Source organism: Rhea pennata, chromosome 5, assembly GCF_028389875.1.
Source record: "Rhea pennata isolate bPtePen1 chromosome 5, bPtePen1.pri, whole genome shotgun sequence".
NCBI classification, from domain to species: domain Eukaryota; kingdom Metazoa; phylum Chordata; class Aves; order Rheiformes; family Rheidae; genus Rhea; species Rhea pennata.
Window position 1 is genome coordinate 12,185,289 of NC_084667.1, and position 22,365 is coordinate 12,207,653.

Genomic DNA, 22,365 nt, shown 5'->3' on the forward strand with positions numbered 1-22,365 from the left:
TTTTCAAGATGATTAGATGTTGCTAAGATTTGAAAGATTTGGGGACTAGTAGCTTCTCTTGCTATTTCACTGTGATGTTGTGCATCAATCCCTTTTTACATTTGAAAGACTTTTGACTTGCTGAATTGATGGAGATTGCAAAGGGGCCCAGTGGTGGGGATGAACCTGTCAGGCCAGCACGCTCTTATCTAGAAAGACAAAAAACTATATGAAAATGTGGAAAGGGAGGAACTCAGTGCTCTGTGCAATTATACCAACAAGGAACAGATTTCTTTTTTTAAATCAAGAATATAATCACATCCTACCTGCAAGGACTCTTTGCTTTTAAGAATGTTTTATGAAGCTTAGCGTATTTGATTCAGGACACTGTATCTAGTTACTCGCATTTACACAGGATGAGACACTAATGAATCAGAAGTTTCTTTATGAATATAAAGTCCTCCTCAATCACACTTGCAGCAGTTGAGGCTTGGTTACCTGAGGGAGTAATGTTTAAGGCAAATATGGCACCTCCTTCTGCGGAGAAGGAGAGAAAGTCTTTAAGACCATGTCTGTACTTATAATTCTCTGGGGCCAAATGTAATGGAATAAACTCAGTATGGAGCTGAACGGCTTTAATCCTACTGCTGCCTCCACTGGAAAGGGGTGGTGGAATAAAGCCACTTTCCCCATCCTGCTAATATAAGGAAGGTTACCTGTGGAGTGCTCATTTTAATTGCACTGACTGGGGAAACAAATCAAAGGTGTAATGGGCCTTGTGCATGAGTAGGGCAAAGTGTTGTCGGCTGCTTCCACAGCCACCTCTTTTCGGGGCAGAGGAGCCCTGTGCGTGCCTTGTGTTTAGCAGCAGTGCTGTAGACCTCGGCTGAAGAACCACCCTTTCTTCCTTGATTTATTTTTCCCCTGGTTGCAGAGAGTCGTTTACTTGGAGTTTGCCCACAGGAAGCTTTATTTTCACTTGTGACAGCTGTTCAACGAGAGTGAAACAGCCAGTTCCTTCTTTCTGCCTGTGTTTCACAACAGCTACGGGCTCTACTAGGGTCTCCACTGTTGCCCTGCAGAGCCCAGGTTTCGAGGAGAAGCAGGTCTTCAGCCTGCCTGCGTGGCAGCAGGCGCCCTTTGATGATCAATTTAGTGCTCATTCTCTTTGTGTGGGGAAGGAAAGGATGTTCAAATGAATTAAAATCACCGGGTCATAAATAAGGCAACGGGTTGTTTAGAGGTTTTCTCCTTGCTCCAAACACAAAAAGATAGTAAATGTCTCAGGGGAAGAAAAGAGGAAGAAGGGAGGATATGTTAAAATGGATTTACGTTCAAATATGCCCTTAAAAAACCCCAAATTTGCTTTTCTGTTATTTCAAATCGTACTTTGTTATTAGTGAACTGGATAAAGGAATGGGATAAATAGTACTGTTCAAAACAGAGCGATATTTTTCTGCATGTTTTGCCTCCTTCTTCTGACCTTCAGATTTTCATGTTTAGAACTGGGAGCGCGTGCACTTCTAGCATGCGCCTTCACCTCCCCCCATGAGGATCCCATCCCTGTGCCTCTGCTTTCATCACATTTTCCACATACTGACGCCCCCTCCAACATCCATGCACAAACTGGGGTCCATCACCTTTGCTCTATCTGTCTGTCAGCCCTGTTTCTTCCTCCTCCTGTTCCCTGTGCTCCTAGTTTGCCCATGCCCAAATCTGAAGATGGGAAGAAGGAGGCAGAGCATGCAGAAGAATACTGCTCTGCTTTGAACAGTACTATTTATCCCCTTCCTTTGTCCAGTTCAACTAATAACTAAGTAGGATTTGAAATAACAGAAGAGCTAGTTTGTTTTTTTTTAAAGGGCATATTTGAACATAAATCCATTTTAACGTATCCTCCCTTCTTCCTCTTTTCTTCCCCTGAGACATTTACTATCTTTTTGTGTTTGGAGCGAGGAGAAGGAATGAAGCACGTGCTGTCACTGTCCTTGAACTTCTCTGCAAAGCTGGTGCTCCTTCCCTCTTAGTTCGTTTCAGTTCCAGTTACTTTACTTCTCTGTCTGCCTAACGCATCAGATTGCAGGAGGATCCCTTATAAAATGGAAACCTTTCCTGTGAGGCATTCCTTTCTACCCTGTAAAACGTCTTCATTGCAAATTTGCTCCAGGCTTACTAACCACTTTGCACCACAGTCATAAATTTGAATAACTTCATAGAAGAGGATTTGCCTGAAAGTGGGTCACACAAACAGCCCTCTTCAGACGGGCTGACACAGAATGGTACAGTAGGCTTTCTCCTTTATAATAAAATAAAATAAATCTCCAGCAATTAGCTTGCATGTTTTGCCACAAGCCTTATGCCGCTAGTGCTTCTGTTCACTTTGGTACAGGTTTTAGGCCTGCAAGGAATGCAGAATTAGGAATTATTATGGAGTGATATGTCATTTTTATCACCAGACTCTAGACATTTAACCGCTTAAATGCCCCACTGAGCATTGCAACAGCACAATCTTACTCTCTCTGTTAGCTAATAGCAGAGAAAGAGAGTTTTAGGGAAGTTTGGATATGAATTTTGCAGCTGTTGTAAGTCAACACTAAGCTGCTTTCGAAATGTCAGGGCTTTTGCCTGTAGTCAGAGGGCCCCAAACTGGTGGACGAATCATTTCCAAGTGGTGTGGAGTGGTGCCTTCCCACTGCCATTATGAATGCGGCTATATAACTTACAAGGTGAACGCTTCCACACACACCAGAACTCACATTTAGCTGCCTCACTTGAATTCCATGATTCCTACCCGTTTCTAGCAGGTGGGAAAAAGGACAGCATAGACTACGGGAGAAACTTTGAGTTTATTCCATATGACGAAGCAAAGATCACAAAACTTATAAGCTGCTTCTCTTTCTGTTATTCTCTCTCAGCCTGTTTGTACAGTAATAACATTTTACTTTGGTCATGTAAGCTTTTTCCAGAATGAATGTAATGAACTTAAGTAACTTGTTTTAAGTCATTGTAAGGGACGTGACAGAACAGGGAATGAAGTACAGACTTCCCAGCACCCTGCTTTAACACTTGAAACACTTGAACTCAATCTCTCCCCTAAGTGGCAAGCTAAATTGCAAAGGCAGATGAAAAGAACTGTTGTTGTCAGCACATCTGCATTCCCAGTACGGGTTGGTTAGACTAGTTAACAGAATGGGATTCCTGATACTGGAACTTGCAGTTTGCAGCTTCTGGAGTTTGTTATCCAGGTGGAAGTTTGATGTGTATCAACATGTTAATCCCTCCATTTTGAGCAAAGAAAAGAACTGCCCTTGCTGTTTAGCACAGTTGCAGACTATCTTCAACCTAGAACAGATTCTGTTCATGAAAAGTGGGTATTGTGCAGATCACGGTGAGTTGCCATGATGTGAGAATTAATCCGGACAAGTACTGAGACAAGACTCCTATTAAACTGTTAGCTTGAACCAAATACTTCATAAATTTCTTTTACGATGAAAGACTTCATCTAAATCCAGTAGATATCAGGAGAGCATTACATTACTTGGTGGGGTTTTTCAGGGTCTTCACACGAGTCCTTTAGCGCACCAGAATGATTTCCAGGCCCTTCTCTCAAGTTTGCTGCTCTCCTTTGTTTCTTGCAGTCTAATACAATTTCCTTATCACTGTTTCTCCTCTGAACAGTTATTAAAAAAAAAAAACTCGCTAACTTGCAAATGAAGGGCTATAAACCTGCATCCCCCCATAGCTGTGCTGAGGCATGAGATGAGTTTGCCATCTAAGTATGGTATTGCTTCCACAATGTGGTACTTAACAATTTAAGCATCAGTATTAACTGTTGCACCACTGATCCTTTTGTCAGAAATATAAGAATGCTCTGAAATTTGTATTTCAGAGTAAGTGCGATACCCTTTTATCTTTTCCAGCCTGTGTTGGCTTGAAACATCAGCTTTCTCATAGCAAGGTGAAATAGTTCTTTCAGTTCTGTGGCTGGCTGCTCTTTTCCAAAGGAGGTCTTGACTGCTTGCTTATGAGAGGGTAGAAGTTAAAGAATGAAAGAGCTATCATTCATTGTAATCTACTTTTATCCTCTTTAGTATTCTTTCCCAGTGTATTATTTCAGGATCTTGTCAAATCCAATTTTAATTGACTCAGTTGACAGGAATTTCATGACTGTCCTGGGGAAGCAATTCTGTTGCCTGGTAGATGACAGGAAGTTTCCTGACTTTCAGTTTAGCTTTCTGTCATTCAATTTCAGGCCAACTCTCATAGCTTTTTAACATTTTGGACTGTCTGTCTGAAACAGTTCAGTTTTCAACTTACACATGATCAGTTTGGGTTTTGTTTCTAAATTTCTTTGATTTGTCTGACTTACTCTGTTCTTAAAGAGTTTCTTGGAATAAAACAACTCACCATCTGCCTGTCCATCTTACACAGGACTTGTTGTATAAGCAAAGATGAAGATCTTGAGCTTCCACCTGTCTGTCTGTATGTATACACATATATGTCATACATGCACACATATATATATATGTATATATATGTGTGTGTGTGTGCTGCTGCTAGAGAAATCAAGTGAAACAGCAGCTTAGCAAGCTTGATCATGCTGTGTTACTGGAAACACCTCTTCTTATGTTATCATTGCTGATCAGAGCGTTTTCCATCAGGGTTATATAAAGTTCATATGACTGAGAAGACACTAAGCTGGTATTTATACATAAAAGGCTGTTTTTATCCCTTCAGAAATTTTGGAAAATGTGTGAGATGTCGGCTTGCATGAAACAGCATTTTAATTTTCAGATCATGGCATCATGGCACCATACTGTGCTCCTGTAACTTCCTTTCTCATTATTTCTTTAAACACTCTCTATCTGCTGGTGTACTTCCCATTCCTTGGCCCACAGAAGGCTGATTTATATGGAAGGAGTATGTTTAAAAAGGGCAAGAGAAGCATTCCCCATGTATGGTGTGCACCTCCAGATATGTAGGAAAATACATTGATCTCTCCAAAAAGGTACGTATTTCTTTGTAGCACATCTTTCATCCTTGGCATTTTAACCGTGTATCAGAGTGAGACAGAGAAGGACTCACACTATAATTATATAGGTAAATCAGGAAGGTAGGAAATTCATGCAGTTGTGTCATTCATTAAATACAAACTATGATGACCTGGTGTAAGGAATGATCCGAGATGACTGATGAGAAGTTCCCTGCCAAACCCGTGTCTATGGTGCAGCCCTGACATGATTTCTTTTATTTCTACCCTCAGGAGCCTCTGGAGGTGGGAAGAGAGAATCTGGTAGTGTGACAGCAGCACTTGGCAATACCTGGAGTCACAGTGTCAACACCAGGCTCATACTACAATATCACGACTTGCCGACAAGACAGGTGAGAAGTTAACAGCAAACAGAATTTTAATTAAGCTGCACAAAGAGTACTCTGTCAGATGGGCTGTGTCCTTTAAGCGTTCTGGTTATGTGGTGTGTGTTGAGAAGGCTGGAGCTTGCAGGCCAGTTGCTTATTCAAGTTGGGGGGCAGTCAGCATCTTCTGCTTTTCAGGGATGGCCAATCCTTACGTGTTTTGGCTCCTTGTGTCATTATGGGCTCCTCTGAGCAAGGGAACCTGGTATGTATTGGCATGATGACACAACTTTCTTGAGCTTTTGGTGCATTTCATGCTAAGGAGATGCAGGTAATCCTTAAAGTGCTTTTCTGCTCACTGATCTCAGGGGCAGGAGGGGGAGGCTAGTCTTTTCTGTGGCATGGTTGTTTTGCTGTCATCTTTTCCACACTTCTGTGCCAAATTTCTGCTATGACTGTTAGGACAGGGAGCACTCTGTCTCCTGCAGCTGCTGTTTGCAAGTGCCTGCATCAGCAAGCTTGACATTGAACAGTAAATATGGTAACAATTTTACAGAAGTGTGTCTGCAAGAAGGAGAGAGCTTACCCTTTTCACTGAGCGGCTCTATGTTTTAGATGAAATTAGTAGCATTTTTGCCTGCAATCCTCACCTCTTAATTTAAAAAATATCGTGAAAAATTAGGAGGCAGGATATTTGAGTTTTGATTGAAGAAAAGAACTTTTTTTGTTTTTGAAAGCATCATAACCCATGATTTCATTTGTCTCTTGGGATATCTGTGGTTATAAACTCTTTTGGCTTTGTCTATTTTGTTTTTGTATTGATGTAACTCTTTCCAAAAGCTCTGACCCTCAATATTAATGTTACTGTTTTTCTGCCCCTTAAAGTAGAGTGCTGTCAGAAAAATTACGTTGCAAAACTTGCACCATCTTACTCCTCAGCTTTACTACCCACATGCCTTCACAACAGAGCTCCTAGCTTTTCTGATGCACAGCAAGGTTTCTCAGAAGGTTGTAGAGACCTTAGAGCCAGAGCAGAGGAAGCCATTCTGGTTTATTTTGCTCATTAGAAGTAAAATTATACCCATGGCACTTATATTCTGAGTGTAGTGTATATTGTGAAGCAGAAGTATTCCTCCGGATTCTCAGATAACAGATTGTGTGTGTCAAAAGTAGTTAGAAAAAGGATTTTCTTGACTTGCATTGAACAAGAGAGCACGTTCAAATAGAAGCACACTCTCACTTTTGCTGCTCTTTTAAGTTCTCCCTGTTCTACTTCTTGATCTGGACTGTAAAGAGTGCTGCCTTTCTACATATGTGTGCAAAATGCAAAGTTGTCCACAAATTTTCTGGATCACTTTGGATGTACGTGGGAGGTGGATTTGGCAAAAGGGAGAAGGGCAGAAACTGGGCTATATGCTACTTTTTGATACACAAGTCAACTAAAAAGGATTAAGAACATTCCTGTGTTGGTGGAAAGAGGGAGCAGTTTCCCTAAAGAATATTCTGATATCAAGTCTAGTTTTCCCTGATTTTGTCTGAGAATTAGTAGGTCACAAGGGTATAAAGTGTTTTTTCAGCCTTTACATTCCTTAATAATAATAATAATAAAGAAGTTATAACATCATGTCTTAATCATGTGTAAATCATATGTAACAAAAACAGAGTTTTAATCAGTCTTCCAACTCAGTTTGTTAGGTACATCACCTTGCTTGCATGTGATGCCATAGTCTATTTTAGTTAAATAGAAAAACCAAATCTGTAGTCAGGAAAAACAACCTTAAAATAAACTTTAATATATATTATAAAAATCAAAGTAATTTAAAACAGAAGTGTGATATAAATAGTAGTTATACTATCTATGATGTCCATGAAAAAATAGGCTATGTAGATGATATTCTGTAAATACTTTCCTGTTACTGATATCTGTCTCCTTTCTCTCTTCTCTTCTCTTCTCTTCTCTTCTCTTCTCTTCTCTTCTCTTCTCTTCTCTTCTCTAATTCATACAAATCTTTCAGCTGGACATGTGGTTTCCAGTAGAATAAGACCTCTAGAATTACCACACTTGTAGCAGTATTATATTGATTAAATTACTATAATTTTATACAAATATCTTCTTTTATAATTTCAGAAGTCAATTGTGATTAAAGGTACCTCATTTCTGAGGATGACATTTCAGTCATCTTAAGGTGACTCTGTCAGGAAGTATTGGATATCAAACCTTTGAAAATCAGCACTTTTTAAGAAAACCTAGCTTGGAGGTCCAGAAATTCTTAAATCACCAATGACTTTCACAAATTCTTATATTACTGTAATTAAAATGTCTGTGATTATCTGTGTAGTTAAAATTATCCTGCCTTGATTTTGAAAAGAAATTCTGCTCCAGGTAGTTACTGAAGTCACATGGTTGTTCTGGAGAATGATGTTTGCCTCCTGAGAATTGTTTTATTTGGGGTGAAAAGTAGTGCAAAATCAAATTTTCTCTGCTTTTTATACCTCATAACCCTGCAGAATCAACACTCAGAGAAGAAGCTATGTTTTGTTCTGACTTGCACGTTAAGTGCAATTCTTTCTTTCAAAACCAAGAAAATTCCTTCTTCAGGCACTTGACCTCCCAAAGAAGGTCTTCCTGGCTCTGCTTTCCATCCCTCTTTCCCTGAGCAGCCAGGGTGCGGTTGTGACAGGCTGAGGGATCTTTCATTACTGTGGACTTCCCTGGTAATGAGGCCCGTGTGCTAGTCCTCACTGGGAAATCGCTCCCTGTATGCTGAGGAATCAGCACTGGGCCACGAGGGCTGAGGGTGGGACTCTTCCAAATGTGAAGTGAGCATATAGTCATTAAGCTTTCCAGAAACATAGAATCTTCTGGACAGCACAAGCCACCAGGTTGCTATGTGCTTGTCCTCAGTCACGCAGTCTTCATTCTGTGAAAGTTGTGGGACTCTGCAGTAGTCCAGAGCCCTGAAACTCCGGGGAATGCCAGGGCAGCAGGTGGCAAAAAGAGTATGTGGAAAATCTGGGGAAATTAAGCATACAATTTCTACGCCGTTTATTTTTGTCTTTTATTGAGGAGAACATTCCATCATTTTGTTTGTCCAGTGAGTATTTTTTCAGCCAGCTATCCCTTTCTCCACCCCACCCTCCATATGTCTGGTGAGCATTAATAAGACAGCAGCCAATTCAGCAAAGTGATGAAATCCTGCCTGCCCTAAAATCAATTAGGTTTGCGTTGTCAATTGGACAACCACCGGTTTCTTAATGAACAGATGAACTTCCCTCTTTTGCTCCTTTCTAGAAGTCAACGTTCTGGTTTTGTGTTTCCTTCAGGACAGAAGCAATGCCACTGGGGAGGGAGGGGGTTCCTGTCTGCATTTAAATTAATTATACCATCAAAACACACAAGCGGGGACCAAAGTAGGAGTCTTTCAACTGCTGAGGTGTGATTGAAGCTGCATGAGTTCCAAAGCAGGACGGTGACATAAGACCTTGGGGAAAGTGGAAAAGGTAATCTTTTCACACAAGTTTGTGAAGGGAATTTGTCACTATCTTTTTGCTATATGGTACTGATATTTGGCTTTCCCTAAGCAGTTGTTTAAGTCATTAACCTTGACATCTGTTCTCCTGAAATCCATACATAAACATGCAGGCCCTTTGAGCCCAGGCCAAAAACAACTGGGCTGCGCTAGAAACTAAGACTCCTCAGTTACCCCTATGCTTATAATTACCCTTCTTTCCTGAATTGGAGTCAGCAGGCTTCAAGATTACTGTTTTCATGTGTGCTCAGCTGTCTTTGGGGGCCAACATGGTAGGGTTTAATAAGTTGACATGCTATATTTACCATTTTATTCTTGTCTATTGGAAGCAGGGTACTGGATTAAGTGAAACACTGGCCAGATCTGGTATGGTGACTTCTATGGGTCTGTTTTACTTTATACTTCCCAAAGGATTTGTGAGACTCACAATATTGTGTTAAGGTCTGTAATGCATTCTGAAATTCTCAGATGGAAACTGCTATAGAAGCATAGAGTGTTATTTTATAACAATATTAATGTTTTCCTATGATATTTTAAAGAAAAGAGCCTTTAAGATTGAGATGTGACATTGAACTTTCACAGCCTTGCCAGGTGAGTTGTTATATAGCAATTTTCCTGCTTCATGTAAAGTGTTTCAAATCCATAAGTCTATGGTGACTCATTATTAAAAAAAAAAAAAAAAAGAAGAAGAAGATTACAGAGCTTCTCTCATGCAGACCAGTGCCAGACATAACTTTTGCTGTGTCCTTGGTTACAGACCAGCTGTTTTCTGCTGCTCTGTTTAGTATCATATGAATAAGCACTGAATAAGCATTCCAAAATTGTGATTGTGAAGCAACCGTGGTACTTTCCAGCCCTGGGAAGGACTGGGAGAGTGGGTGAGAGTGAGGATGAAGTTTAGGTGTATGTGACTTGCTAAGGCTTACTGCTATGATTCTTTATTTGGATATGGATTTGTTATAATTTTAGTGAAGCAAGTCTTCCAAATGGCACAGATGTTTGCCTATAACTCTACCGATGTTTGAGAAATATATTAAAAATAGAAATAATGTAAGTTGTTGCATTTATGATGGTTTCAGAATGTAAATGAAACCAGATATACCTATTCCTTTACAACACTGCAAATAGTCGTCATATAGACTCTATAGCTCTTGGATCATGAGCTACCTGGTCTCATTTTAAAGATAACATGAGGTGAGGTTTTCGTCAGTCAGAAGGAAGTGAAGAAAATAAACCACAGAAAAGAAAGCAATTACAAACAAGGCAACTAGAATGAGGAATAAATACAGTAAGCACTATGTGGGGTTAACACTTTCTAGATTTTGCCTTAATAATCAGTAGGATAGCAAGTACAGCAGTTTGGAACAAACTTTTTAGTGTTCAAACATGATGGAAGATTGTAGCTGCATATTAGAAAGAGTTCTAATTATTTTGGTGAGATAATAATATTTTTTGGGAAAAGAAAAGAGGCAATGAAATGTAACCCGGCAGAACACTGAAATCACTGTGAGATAGAGGGAATCAGGCCTAATACAAATGAAACACAAACAGTTGGGCCTTCTTCTATTAACTTGTAACAGTTATAGTGACTTAATGAAGCGAATGAAGATTAAGAAGAAGAAGTAATGAAAATAAAAAGATGCTTTCCATAGTCTTAAACATAGCTTTGGAGTCAAATTGGAAAGATGAGGATAGGGCTGGCTAGTAGTATTGAGAATTGTTAGACAGAAAGCTTTTCACTTGCTTTAGAGGGAATAGAGAAGAAGCTAGCTCTCAATCTTTGTCAAGGTGGAGCAAGTGGAAGCCCGTAGAGAACTGAGCGCTGAAATGAATGTTTGGGCAAAGAAGGTGACTGAAGATGCGTGAAGGTTGCACACGTTTGGATATGAGTCAGAAGGTCTTGCTTCCATTCTGCCCTCTGCATAGCTATATTTGGGTAAGTTCAGAAAAGGAAATTTCAGTAGACCAAACCAAGAAAAAAATAAAGCTCTACGTGTGGGCTTTTATCAGAGTTATTAGGACAAATGAAGTGCCATTCAATGGCTTCAGTCTGTATTAGAAAAACCTGCCTGTGTATGCTACATGAATCATGTACTTAGTACAAAAAGGCAAATTATGTACATAGTACAATCCTATTTTTCAGGTCTTGAGGTATGAGAAAATCTGCAGATGATAGGGGATAACGAGCTCCAGTAAGCAGTGATAAAAAAGAGATGTTACTATTCCAGGTAGTTGTGTGTGGGAAACAAATAGTACCTCCATTTTTCTAAAAGTCAAAATTAAAATGGAAGTGATAAACAGTGTTGCCTATCGTAGCTGTGTATCTATTCTAAGCCAGTTATAAAATGTAGCTATTGTATGGAAAATCAGTTCTATGGAAACGCGGAGATTTCACACACAAACACACAAAAGAAAAATAAAGAAGATGAGTGATGGTATGGAGATAGATTAGTTGCAAGAAAGTAGAGGGGGTTAAGGTAAGATTAAATTTTAGTGGTTCTGCATTGTGGAGGACACTGCTTTTAAATAATGACACCATACTGTAATGCAAATTTATTCATAGGCGACAGAATAGTTTGAGCAGATTTACAATATGATTAACCCATTTTATGTGTCAATTTTTGGAGTTCCTCAGAAGAGATTATTTTAACCAAATTATCAGGTTTTGTAGAACTATGTAAAAGAAACACTCTTACTTTGTCACAAAAAATAATGCATTCTTGCTTAAAACCTATATAGAAGGAAGAAATATTTTTTCTTAATCTGTTTAGTTCTTACCCCTTTGAGAATCAAGCTATTTTCTGTGTTCTCTCTTTCCTCCTGCTGTTTCAAGTGGCATAAATATTGTGGTGTGGATGAACATGGCTGTTTTGACTTCCCTGTGTACTCCATAAGAAATGTTTCCAGCATATATGGCCTTTTTGGATGAGTGTGATGACCAGTGTCTTTTGGGAATGTCCTCTGTTAGACAAACTATAACTGAAGATCTACTAATGTGGGATGCATATGGTATCTTTAGGAGATTATGCAAGTGAGTAATAATCTCTTGTTATTTACTGGAATTACTGACTCAATTTATTGTCAGGGCAAGTTTTCAGCATCCTGACCAGGACGTCAACCAGCGCAGTATTGGTCCTGGAATGGATACTGAAAGCAGCACAGCTGCACTAGTTCACCGCTGTGCCCTGAACTAGGAAGACTGAACCTAGCCTCATGCTGATGTAGCTCTCCAGCTTCTCTTGTTGGACTAGCTTGACTGTGTCTAGCTGAGGAGTCTCTCCCATGTGCTTTAATGTGCACATAGATATCTTCTGACTCTTACCAAAATCAAAGATCCTGTTAGCAAAAGATTGGTAGAATGACTTTCCATGTCAACTGACTGTCCATTTTTCTTGCTTTTTATGTGGCAGGACACTCCTTTGGCTGCTGAGTGTCAAAGAACAGATCTAGGAAGACTGAAGGAGCACTGATTGGAATTATGCAAACCCGTGCATTTAAAAAAAAAGAAAAAAGATTTTTTTTTTGTAGGACAGTCTATTCCAGAGACTTCTACCTCACCCTTTCTATCTTTTCAATCAAGGCAACATGAAAAGTTATGTGCTCAAATTTCCATGCATGTGTATAAACTGCATCCTTAAAATACATAAATAAGTAGCTTATTAGCTTCTTCTGATTGAAAAGGCTCTAGACTGATAACCCTGATGACAGAAGTCCTTTACTTATTCATAAATCTATACAAATGTAAGCAACAACATGAACTTAGTGAGCTGCGTGTGAACAGGATGAATCTGGACACACTGTGCAATTGTAGCATAAACAGATGATTATCGACACAGTGTGATACAGGCTTAAAACAGCAAAAGTGTCAAATGAAAAGATGCCATAAAAAGTAGAGGAAAAGGATCAGTAACTGATATCTAGAGCTAAAATATCGCTGGGCCACTTTTCTGACATGTGTGTTTGTTCATGTCTCTGCTTGCAGTAAGGTTCCTTCCTGGTGGACTTGTGGGGGATGGTTATACAATATAAACATCACTGTAGTCCTGTCTGCATTAAATGGGGCTGGATTTATGGCCCTCTCCTGTTAACAGGACACTTTATTCAGAGAAAAGTATTTCCATCAGTCTTGAACAAGAACCCATTTACTCATGTGCTTATACAATGCTAATCAATATGGTATCTAAGAATCTATATAGAAATGAAAGGACTCTTCACAGAATGGAAAAGAACAGAAGGAAGCCATTAAACAGTTCATATTTTTCTTCATCTCTTTTTTAATAAGCTTTGCAGTTTTTCTTAATGAAGATTATTTTAACACCAGATTGACAAAAGGTAGGAGCAGCTGTGCAGACTTCAAACTCGAGAGATCGGTAATGCAAAGCAACCTAAACAAAGAAGCAGGAACATCTCTGAGGTAGAGAGATAAAATCATTCATTAAATTATACCAAGTCTTTCTACTGAGACTGGTAGCAGAGGAATAAACTGATGAGGGTGCTTTCCACTAGGGACTGCACTGCAGCATCTCAGTTATTTTTCACAGGCCAGTCAGCTCTCCTCTTCGGTTGCCAGCAACCTGCACTGGTTATGAGTTCACCCTGTCATGGTACACTATGTTTTCAAATTACTGTGCAAATATTCGCTGGTTGATCTCTGCAGCACCCCTGCCAGGTGCTCATAACTGAGGAAACTGAGTCATGAGTAAATAACTTGGCAGAGTAAAGCCTTTGCAGCTGGCAATAGAACTGGAATTTGTTCACTACCATTTATGTGCCACTAAGCCACAGACTTTACTGCCTATTTTTCAGGCACTTAAGAAGTATTTGTACCTCCTCATAGCACGTGGTTCCTAGTTGTGAAGGCTCTCCTGCTTCTTTGTCCAGTTTTCTCTTTAAATTAACTCACCCTCTGCACTGGTTTTATGTGCACCTATGTCCTCTATGTCACTGACTTCTCTAATCTTCTGAATCTCTTTTCTTAGCATGCCGTAAGCATTCCTTCGTCAATGCTCACCATTAATGTAAGCTTAACAGAGCTGAGACTGTGTTCTGAGCTTTCTTGCAAAACCCTCTCTACTTCTTTGTTTTCCCGTTTCTGATGATTCTATAGGTGTTTTCTCTGTCTCTTAGGCCCAGGGCCCAGAAGAGCCCTTTCATTCCTACCTCTCTCCTATTTGCAGATGTTAAAATGGTTTCAAGTCATGCTGTTATGTATTTCACAACAAAGTGAAGAGCTACCATTTATATTCTTAGTTAAGTAAAATGCTTGTCCAGGCCCTTATCTTCCATGTTGGTTAATGCAACATCTTAATTTCTAGTATCATTAACACCATATTTTTTTCTCCTCTGTCCAAAAAAGGAAAACACAGAAGGGAAAATTGTTACCTTGATACCTACGTAGTCACAGTGACACTACTATTTTGATTTTTATGTTTTCTCTCTTTTATAACTGGGAAAGTGGCCTTTTGCCTTCGTCTAGTTGCATAATTGTGCACCTTTGTGTAAATCAGATAGCAAAATTCTCAGAAATCGGGGCTGTGTCTCCTGTTCTTTACTGGGAGCCACTTAGAGGTCAGGATAGGAGGAGTAAGATTACTTATAACAAAATCTGTTCTGAAGATAAACAGAGAAGTTCAGTCTGTGAAGCTGTTAATCCAATGCCTTTTACAAACATTATATTTACAGCTCACTAAAACAGTATAAAATACGGGAGAGGGAAAGAACCAGATTTGATTTTCAGGCTCTGGTCTGAACTGTCTGAAAAATGTTTAGTTTGTATGCTTAAGCCCATTTGGAGAGAGGGAATGAACACAAATTCCCATCCTGTTTATGTAGAATCGCTTTTCTGATTTTGATTGGACTTTGGTGAGAGCTTTCTCCTGAAAATAGAGTGGAATTAACCTAGGGCAGATTCTGTCATCAATATCTGAAGGATCATTACTCCTAACATCAGAGTGGCAGTGACCAAAGTTGTTTATCCTTGGAATACCATCACAAATCCGCCTGCCCCCTGTCTTTTACCAGATCCTTTTTTAATTTCTTTTCCTTTTAATTAAAAGCAAGCAGACAAAAATTCCTAATTTCATATAAGTGTTTATTATTTAGAAAAGTTCTACTAAGTCCATCCTGGAATGTAGTACACCTAAAGTTTGAAGACATTCTTAATATAGAAAAAGATCAGAATATCATTATGAAGAACTTGAATAAACTTAAGTATTAAGAATATAGTGGAATGTGAAATTGATAATAATGTAGCATAATTCATAAAATACTATTGGACATTACAAACAAGAGTTTCTGCTTTACATAAGGAGCTTACAAGTTGGAAGTGAAGATAACACTTGAGTATTTTAGTTGATCACAGAATAACTAAATTAACAGGGCAATGCAATCCAATCATGAGAAGAGTGAGTGCCATCCTAGAATAGGTCAGGCAGGATATTTTCAAAGGAAAAAAGGAAAGTACTGTTGTAGAAAGATGCTGGGGAGTTCTCATCTGCAGTATTGTATATAGCCTGGACGTTTGTGTTTAAGGTTTAAGGTTTGAACATGTTCAAAATAAGTGCTAAGAAGGCATAATAGAATTACCGTGGGAACAGAGATACTGCTTTGAGAGACAACCAAGAGCTCTGAAGAAACAGACACAAATGTGTCTTCCCATCACCAGCATCAAGCCCATCCATCTGCTGCAAGTTCCTGTCCCTGTAGCAGAATCAGCCAAAGGCAACTTTGCCACTTTCTTGCAGAGGAAATGTGTTAGCACAGATTGGTCTGTAATTTAAGCTGATGTGTTGGACTTTAAGAGAAGTGCCTGAGGTGTGAGTGTACATTTTCTTTCACTGGTTCCATTGTAGGTGGGTTTATTAGATGGATCACTCAGAGAGCTCAGGATGGTGATGACTTAGGCTACTGCAGCAAAGTTGATTAGCATTCATCTTACTGGCAGGGTCTGGATGTTGCACTGATCCAGAAGCCAAAGCCTTGTAGCTGAGAAAGGCTCACACCTTCTGGCTTGGAGCAAACATACAACTGTGGTACCGTAGTAATTTTCCAGTGGGAGGTAGAAACAACAAATCTCCTTTTAAAGAGGAGGAGAAGGATTTAGTAATAGAGGAAGTCTCTTCCAGTCTTGTATTCCTGTCAGAATAAGGAGTCTATAAAACAGTAGTAGTGAAGTTTCTTATTTGTCCTCCTTTTGTGCACATATGCTCATTTGTAATTGCAAGGTTATTTTTTTTTCTGCTTTGAGGATTTCCTGCCTCAGTAATACTTTCTTCCTCTTCCTTCCTTCTTGGGTAAGGTCTGTGCTAGAATATATTTATTGATGTAGCAGTAAGTTTGAGCTATTATTGGTAAAAATCAGATACCTCAGATAAACTTTTAAAACAAAGCAAGCTTTGACATACTGACTTGAGGAAGCAAAATGCATTGCTTCCTCTGTGAAAAGGCAGAAATCAGACATGATCCCCATGCTCAAGCATTACAACTTTCATAATGCTCTGAACATATTAAAGGAGAGTATTTAAGGAGTTTGTGTGTCTAGGATATTATACTTTGAACTTGAATTGATGCTTAGTTGTTTTGAATCTAATGTGATTGAACTTTCTAGATTGACAGCCCTGGAGAATAATAGCCAGTGAGTGGATTTTCAAGATGGGCTGCATAGAAAATAGCATATTTTCATCTCCTCAGCCTTAATGGTATACCTACCTGGGCTGTGATCAGTTAATCTAGAGGACTTTGCTTTGCCTAGACTTTCTGATCTTTGGTCACTGTTCGCAGTTCCTTTGGTATCAGTGCCTTTAGCTGTGATCTAAAAACAGACCAAAAAAAAAAAAAAAAAAAAAAAAAAAAAAAAAACCCCTTCCTGTTGCTTAGAAACTGAATACAGGCTGCTGCCCAGCTTTAAGGAATAGAAGCAATTTTGAGATACCACTGCCTGAGAGGAACAGCACCCTAAATCAGAGGTTTTCAGTGGTCTCTGATGTCCTAGCCAACTAGCTCTTCATTGCTTCTACCTTTCATTCTGCATCAAGAAGATGTGAAATGTATAATTTTCACAATATTACCTTTCCCTGGACTGATTGCTGTAACTGATGGAAAAATGTGATATGATTGTAAAAGACAGCTGGTCAGTCAGAAATGGAAAGGATGTTAACGCCCATGTAGTGGAAATATTCAAAGATAATTGACTGAAAGATAAAAGGCAGATTTACTGTAAAATCAGATAATGTGAGGGAAGTTTACAATAAATCCAAATAAAGGAAAAACGTGGATAACACTCTGCTTTCTGGTCTGCAATGACTTTGCAGAATCCAGTTTGGGGCATCTACATGTTCAACAGTGCTGAGCGGGAAGCTATGGTGTTTAGGATGCAGACACCTGAATTGGCCTTGTACAGAGCGATCTCCGGTCCAGGAGATTTGGCGTGGAGTCTGAGCTAATAAAACCTTATCAGGCCTGAGCCAGCACTACTATTTTACTGTGCAAGCTAATATTTCTGGTCCGACTTGTGTGTTTGTTCTCCAGTATATGTCAGAGAAGTTAGTCTCTCTTACTGCTTGAATTTATTTATCTAATAATAATACAGAAATCTCTACCCATATTCCTCTCAAGCTGCAGATGGAATTAGAAAGCCGCTTAATCCCCTCTCAGCTTCTTTTTATGCTTCCTGCTGGATCTAGTCCAACTCTTATTAAAAATAAGAGGAAACTATTTTGTTTTCCTTTCTTCATATATTTTGTCTTACTTTTCACTGATGATCTTAGATTGGCTAACTCAGTCTTCATTTGAAATAACTGAGCAGACTAAATGAGAAAATAGAGTTCTATATTAGCATGAAGGAATTCAAGGAGTTTCTCACTCATCTAAATTTATTGTTATTAAATACAGAAAAGAAAATCATCACTCTAAGAAATGTAATAAATAAAAGTTGCATTTTGGGTGCCATTACAGGAAAAAAAGAGGTAGGAAGATTTTTTTTTTCACTAATTTTTTATCCTACAGTTGGGCATTTTCTTTGCTAAGTCCACATTTTTGTCCTTTGAGCATAACAAATTTAGTTTTCAAACGTGTACAAATATTTAGGATCCTTAGTGCCTTGCATAGATCAATCTGAATTTCTAGAATGCAGTTGCCATGCAACAGAATATCGAAGGTTATGAGCTGTGAATGTAACTCCCATTAGTTCTGTGAAAAGAATGACCGTGATGTCTGACCCTTGCTTCGGTTTCTCCTGCCACGTAGAAGAGCTTACTGACCGGCTGATTCTTCTTCGGGGCACATTCCGGATCTGATGGGTTTTAAAGCAGTTTTAAAGTTTCAGGTCCTAAAGTACTGAAGTAAAGTGTGTTTGCCCTTACCTTACATAACAAAATTATAAAGTCAGTGAAGAAAAATGTATTAATTGGTGGTGAACCACTGAAAACCTAAACCAAGTCTCCATAAACGTTTGTTGGTTATTAGAGAAAAGTTTTTCCAGTACTCTGTTACTCAACTGTAGTACCTTCAGTAATACAGATTACTTTTATAAGGCCATCAAACTTTTTTTAACACATTGTTTTCCACTTCTTTGGTAAAATTTCTCCCAGTAATGTTTTTGCTACAGAAAATCTGAGTCTTTTAGAAAGATTGAAATTAAATATTAAATTAAACCTATGACCTTTTCCCATCTTCTATAAAAATATAACAGTACTCTAAAAGTACACCCATTGCATCTTTTGTATTAGCCCACAGATCTATATCACCTTTTTCTTGTCTTTATTATGTGATGCCCCATGGAATATATGCCCCTCTACTGAGGCTTCAGATAAGATAAAATTCCTATCTCTCACATGTGAATTCAGCAGTGTTGTTGTGTGAGGTTGTCTCCAAGGACTTAACTTTTAGGAACAGAACAAAGTGAACATACAAAAAAAAAAAAAAAAAAAAAAAAAAAAAAAAAAAGGAAATTGGAAAGTGGCTAGCTTTGTTTCATGTCAAAAGGTTTTTACAGCCAGCAGTGTGGGTGAAAATATTTATACTGTGGTCTGGAACTTGGTTGAATCTCATTTCTTCTTGGCCCAAGTCTGGGAACTTAAGATTGTGACTTCACATCAAGAAAGTATGAGGGACATTGTTTTTACTGATGTCTAAAAACAAAGAATGTGGGATAGGAAGAGCAGCCTTGTGATGCCCTTTATACTGAATTAGTTTTCTTTCAATTTGTGAACAGTGATGTTGAGCTTTTTTAGCTTTGCAAAGCCAAAAGAAAGTGAAATGCTGCCCTATGTGAGAAGGAATGAGATTAGTTGAATAAAGATTTGAGACATATTAGGAACAGGGATCAGGAATTGAACTTGCAGCAGATACCTTTTTAATCTGTAGAAGGTAAAATAAGCAGTATGTTCTGAAACTCTTCTAAGTAAGGTTAATAGAGAATTGAAGAACAATAAAAACAATAAATTGTGATGGCAGTGGTTACTTACATATTTTAAAAATGTCTATTTGCTCTACTGTAGTTGAGAATTACACCCAGCTGCTCTGCTCTGTGCTGTGACAGGGGCTGGTTGCTGTTTGGATCCCCACCTCTGCAGCCACAAGGACGGAGGAGCCAGTGGCACCCCATCTATGCATGTGGCTCAGTGGAGGAGAAAGTGGGTGGCTGCTGGGCTTCCCCACCGTTTTCGCAGCTGCTGCCACCTCTTCCAGGCAAATCTGGCAGGCCTGATGGAAGAACCGCTCTGATGCCATTCTTGTCGCTCCCTTAGGAGCTCTTCCTGCTTCAGGACGCGTGATCCCGGGGATGAAGCAGTGCTCCCATGTGTCGTAAATAAGAATTGTATCCTTCAGCCCTTTTCTTGTTTCTAGAACCAGACTCAAACTGAACTGTATAGAAAGCTCTGAAAAGCTGCATAAACTTTGTTTTCTGTCCTTCTCAATACAGTGGGCTGTAAGTCTGATGAGTAGCCACAGACTGTCACACAGGAACATTACCCGAGGAGTTTGTCTTTGTGTTACCCAACTTCACCCAGCCACAGCACCATTCCTAGATCCCTTTTCTAAGTACTATTTCATTGTGGTAATCAGGACATGCTGTCTGTCTGTGCTTTTTCCTGCTTGGTAAATGCTACTAGCTTTTTCTCCTGAATTACCCTTCAAGTTGGACTATTACCAGGCCTTTGGGCCTCAGAAGTATTATAGCATAGGAAATTGTCATGGCCAAGCTTTTGTGAAGTTTCCTGGCCTCTAGAGGACTCTCCAGTGGGAGAATTAGGAGAGACTGGAAAACAGAAAAGATGACAAAATTCAGTTTACCAAGTAGGGAATAAGGCACTTGGCAGAGAGGCAGAAAGTGACTCTGGGAATAAGAATTTCACAGGGGCTGGTGTTACATAAACAGTCGGGAGTTGATTGGTTCCTCGTACCTTGTAGTTCACACAGGGAAAACTTACTGCTGGGCCTACGCTGGGGCTCCAGAAGGGATTGGCATGTGGATTATAAAGGCGTGATGAGGCCAGTAGCCTAGTCTCTCTGGCTGAAGTGGAGGTATACTGGAGGCAGCCTACTTTTGTACAGTTGCAAGGCCAGATTTTTTGCAGTTCGACACAATTTGGATCAACATTTTGGATTTGATTCTTTTTCTCCAGTTAAAACTTCAAATGTCCCAATGTTTATCTGATACTATGAGCAGTTCCCTTACTATGAGCAGTTCATATTGTGAATCCTTAAATATATCAGGCAGGAAAAAGTCATTCTGGCTAAGATAGTTCAGGACTCTGTTCACAATCTAGGAGAGGACAGCTAAGTAAAATAATTGTTTTGTTAGATTTGGCCTATTGCATTCAGGACAGTCATTCCTCTGGAGCATGTCATGGCAGTTTACCTTGGAAAGCTTTATTTTGGTTGTCTGTGATTGTCTTTGGTTTTCATTTGAGGTTTTGCTGGTTTCCTTCCATTGAAGTTACAGTTACCGAGTCCAGGGATATTCAGAGCTCCTCATTACAATGCTTGAGGCTAAAACCGTGTCAGATGGCAGCAAATATTTTATGCTAAGCTCCCTCACTGGAAATGCAGTGTTGGACTAATACTTACATGCCACAAAGACCGGAGCAATTTGCAGATTGGTCATCTGTTTGCCAGCAATTATCTGGATAAAATACATTCAGGACCTAGAAAACATGAGTAGTTAATCTCCGGAGGTGAGTGTATGCTGAGAGCTTCCTCTTTATAGGCAGTAAGTGCAAGAAATCATTTGAAGGCAGAGGACAACATCACAACCAAAACACATGCTTTTGTTCTGGTTTTATGAGGGGGGAAAGAATTGACCCCACCGAATGTTTGGGAAACTGATAAAGAGCTACTGTTTGATCCTTTGTGTAGGGAAAAGCAGGGTACCTCTGGAGCTGTGCCTACCTGGCAGAAAATTAACATAATGAGGTTGCTACAGATGTCTGTCTCCATGCCTGAGTTTGGACTAATGCAAGGGAATGTCATGTGATTTTCATGTAATCACTCAATGAGACAGTGGCAGAGCTAGGAAGAGAGCTCATGAATCCTAATTTCCAGCTCCTGGCATTACACAACCAGAAAAAGTCTTCATTCGTGTATTGCTCTTTAGAGGCAAGAGCTGAAAAAGCGAGGTATAGCAGGACATGACATTCAGAAAGTGTCCTCTTTCCTTTTGCCCACTCCCCTGCTTCTCCTCCATTCTTAAAAGATTCTTGGTTTTCATTTCTATCTCCTTCTTTTGTTTGTTTTCCTTCCATTTCTTTCCTTTGCAAGTATTGAATGTCTCCTTTGGGAGTAAGCCTAGCCACATGTGCGTGCAATGATGGTTTATTTTTATTGGAGTCATTGCCTGTGACTGTTACTCATTACTATAAGAAGAATTGCACTAACAAACTGCTCCGACAACTTTTTTTTGGTACTAAAAAGTCCTGGTTTGTACATGGCTCTTGAAAGTATTTACTACCATTGTTATCTAATGTGTTAAGGGTTTGGAGCTTGGATTCTGATGCCACCTCCTGAATGTCCTGTTGTGTCTGGTGTTCCAAAGCAGAATCTCATCTTCTTTCAGCCTGCTGGGCACATTATCTCTCTGAGTCAGATTTTGAGTTATATGTCTATCTCTCTATTACCTGAGCAGTTGAATTGGCTTCTGCTTAGGGAAGAATTTTTGGTTGCACAAAGCTGATATAGTCACTGTGCATTGCTGTGGCCTCTTGTGATAAAGCGTACAACCAAGAAACCACTGTGTTCCGAACAAGGCCTGGGGTGAAGTGGCTGCTTCAGAAAAGGCAGTTCAAAAGTAGTATAAAAATTCTTTTCTCTCCCTTGTAATTCAGTGTTCTCCTGGCACTGGATAAGCAATCAAGAGCGCTATCTCCTTGCTTTTATTCTCAAGTCATCACCCGTTTCTCGATCATTGTGGACAAGACCTCCATCTCCCATCTTTCAAGCTCATGTAAGCAATTCCTGGTATTTCTGTAAGCTTTTACTGTGTATAAATTGTGCAGATAGGCCA

The 22,365-nt window shown here is 39.4% G+C and overlaps 1 protein-coding gene across 3 annotated transcripts in view; it reads left to right on the plus strand.

Annotated features, from left to right (window-relative positions):
- RAD51B (RAD51 paralog B) overlaps positions 1 to 22,365 on the plus strand; it is a 401,002-nt gene that overhangs the window by 234,260 nt on the left and 144,377 nt on the right. For all 3 annotated transcript variants that reach the window (XM_062577538.1, XM_062577536.1, XM_062577537.1), the window contains exon 9: positions 5,243 to 5,361. In XM_062577538.1, coding sequence (XP_062433522.1) covers positions 5,243 to 5,361 — 119 coding nt within the window. The remainder of the gene's footprint in view (positions 1 to 5,242; positions 5,362 to 22,365) is intronic.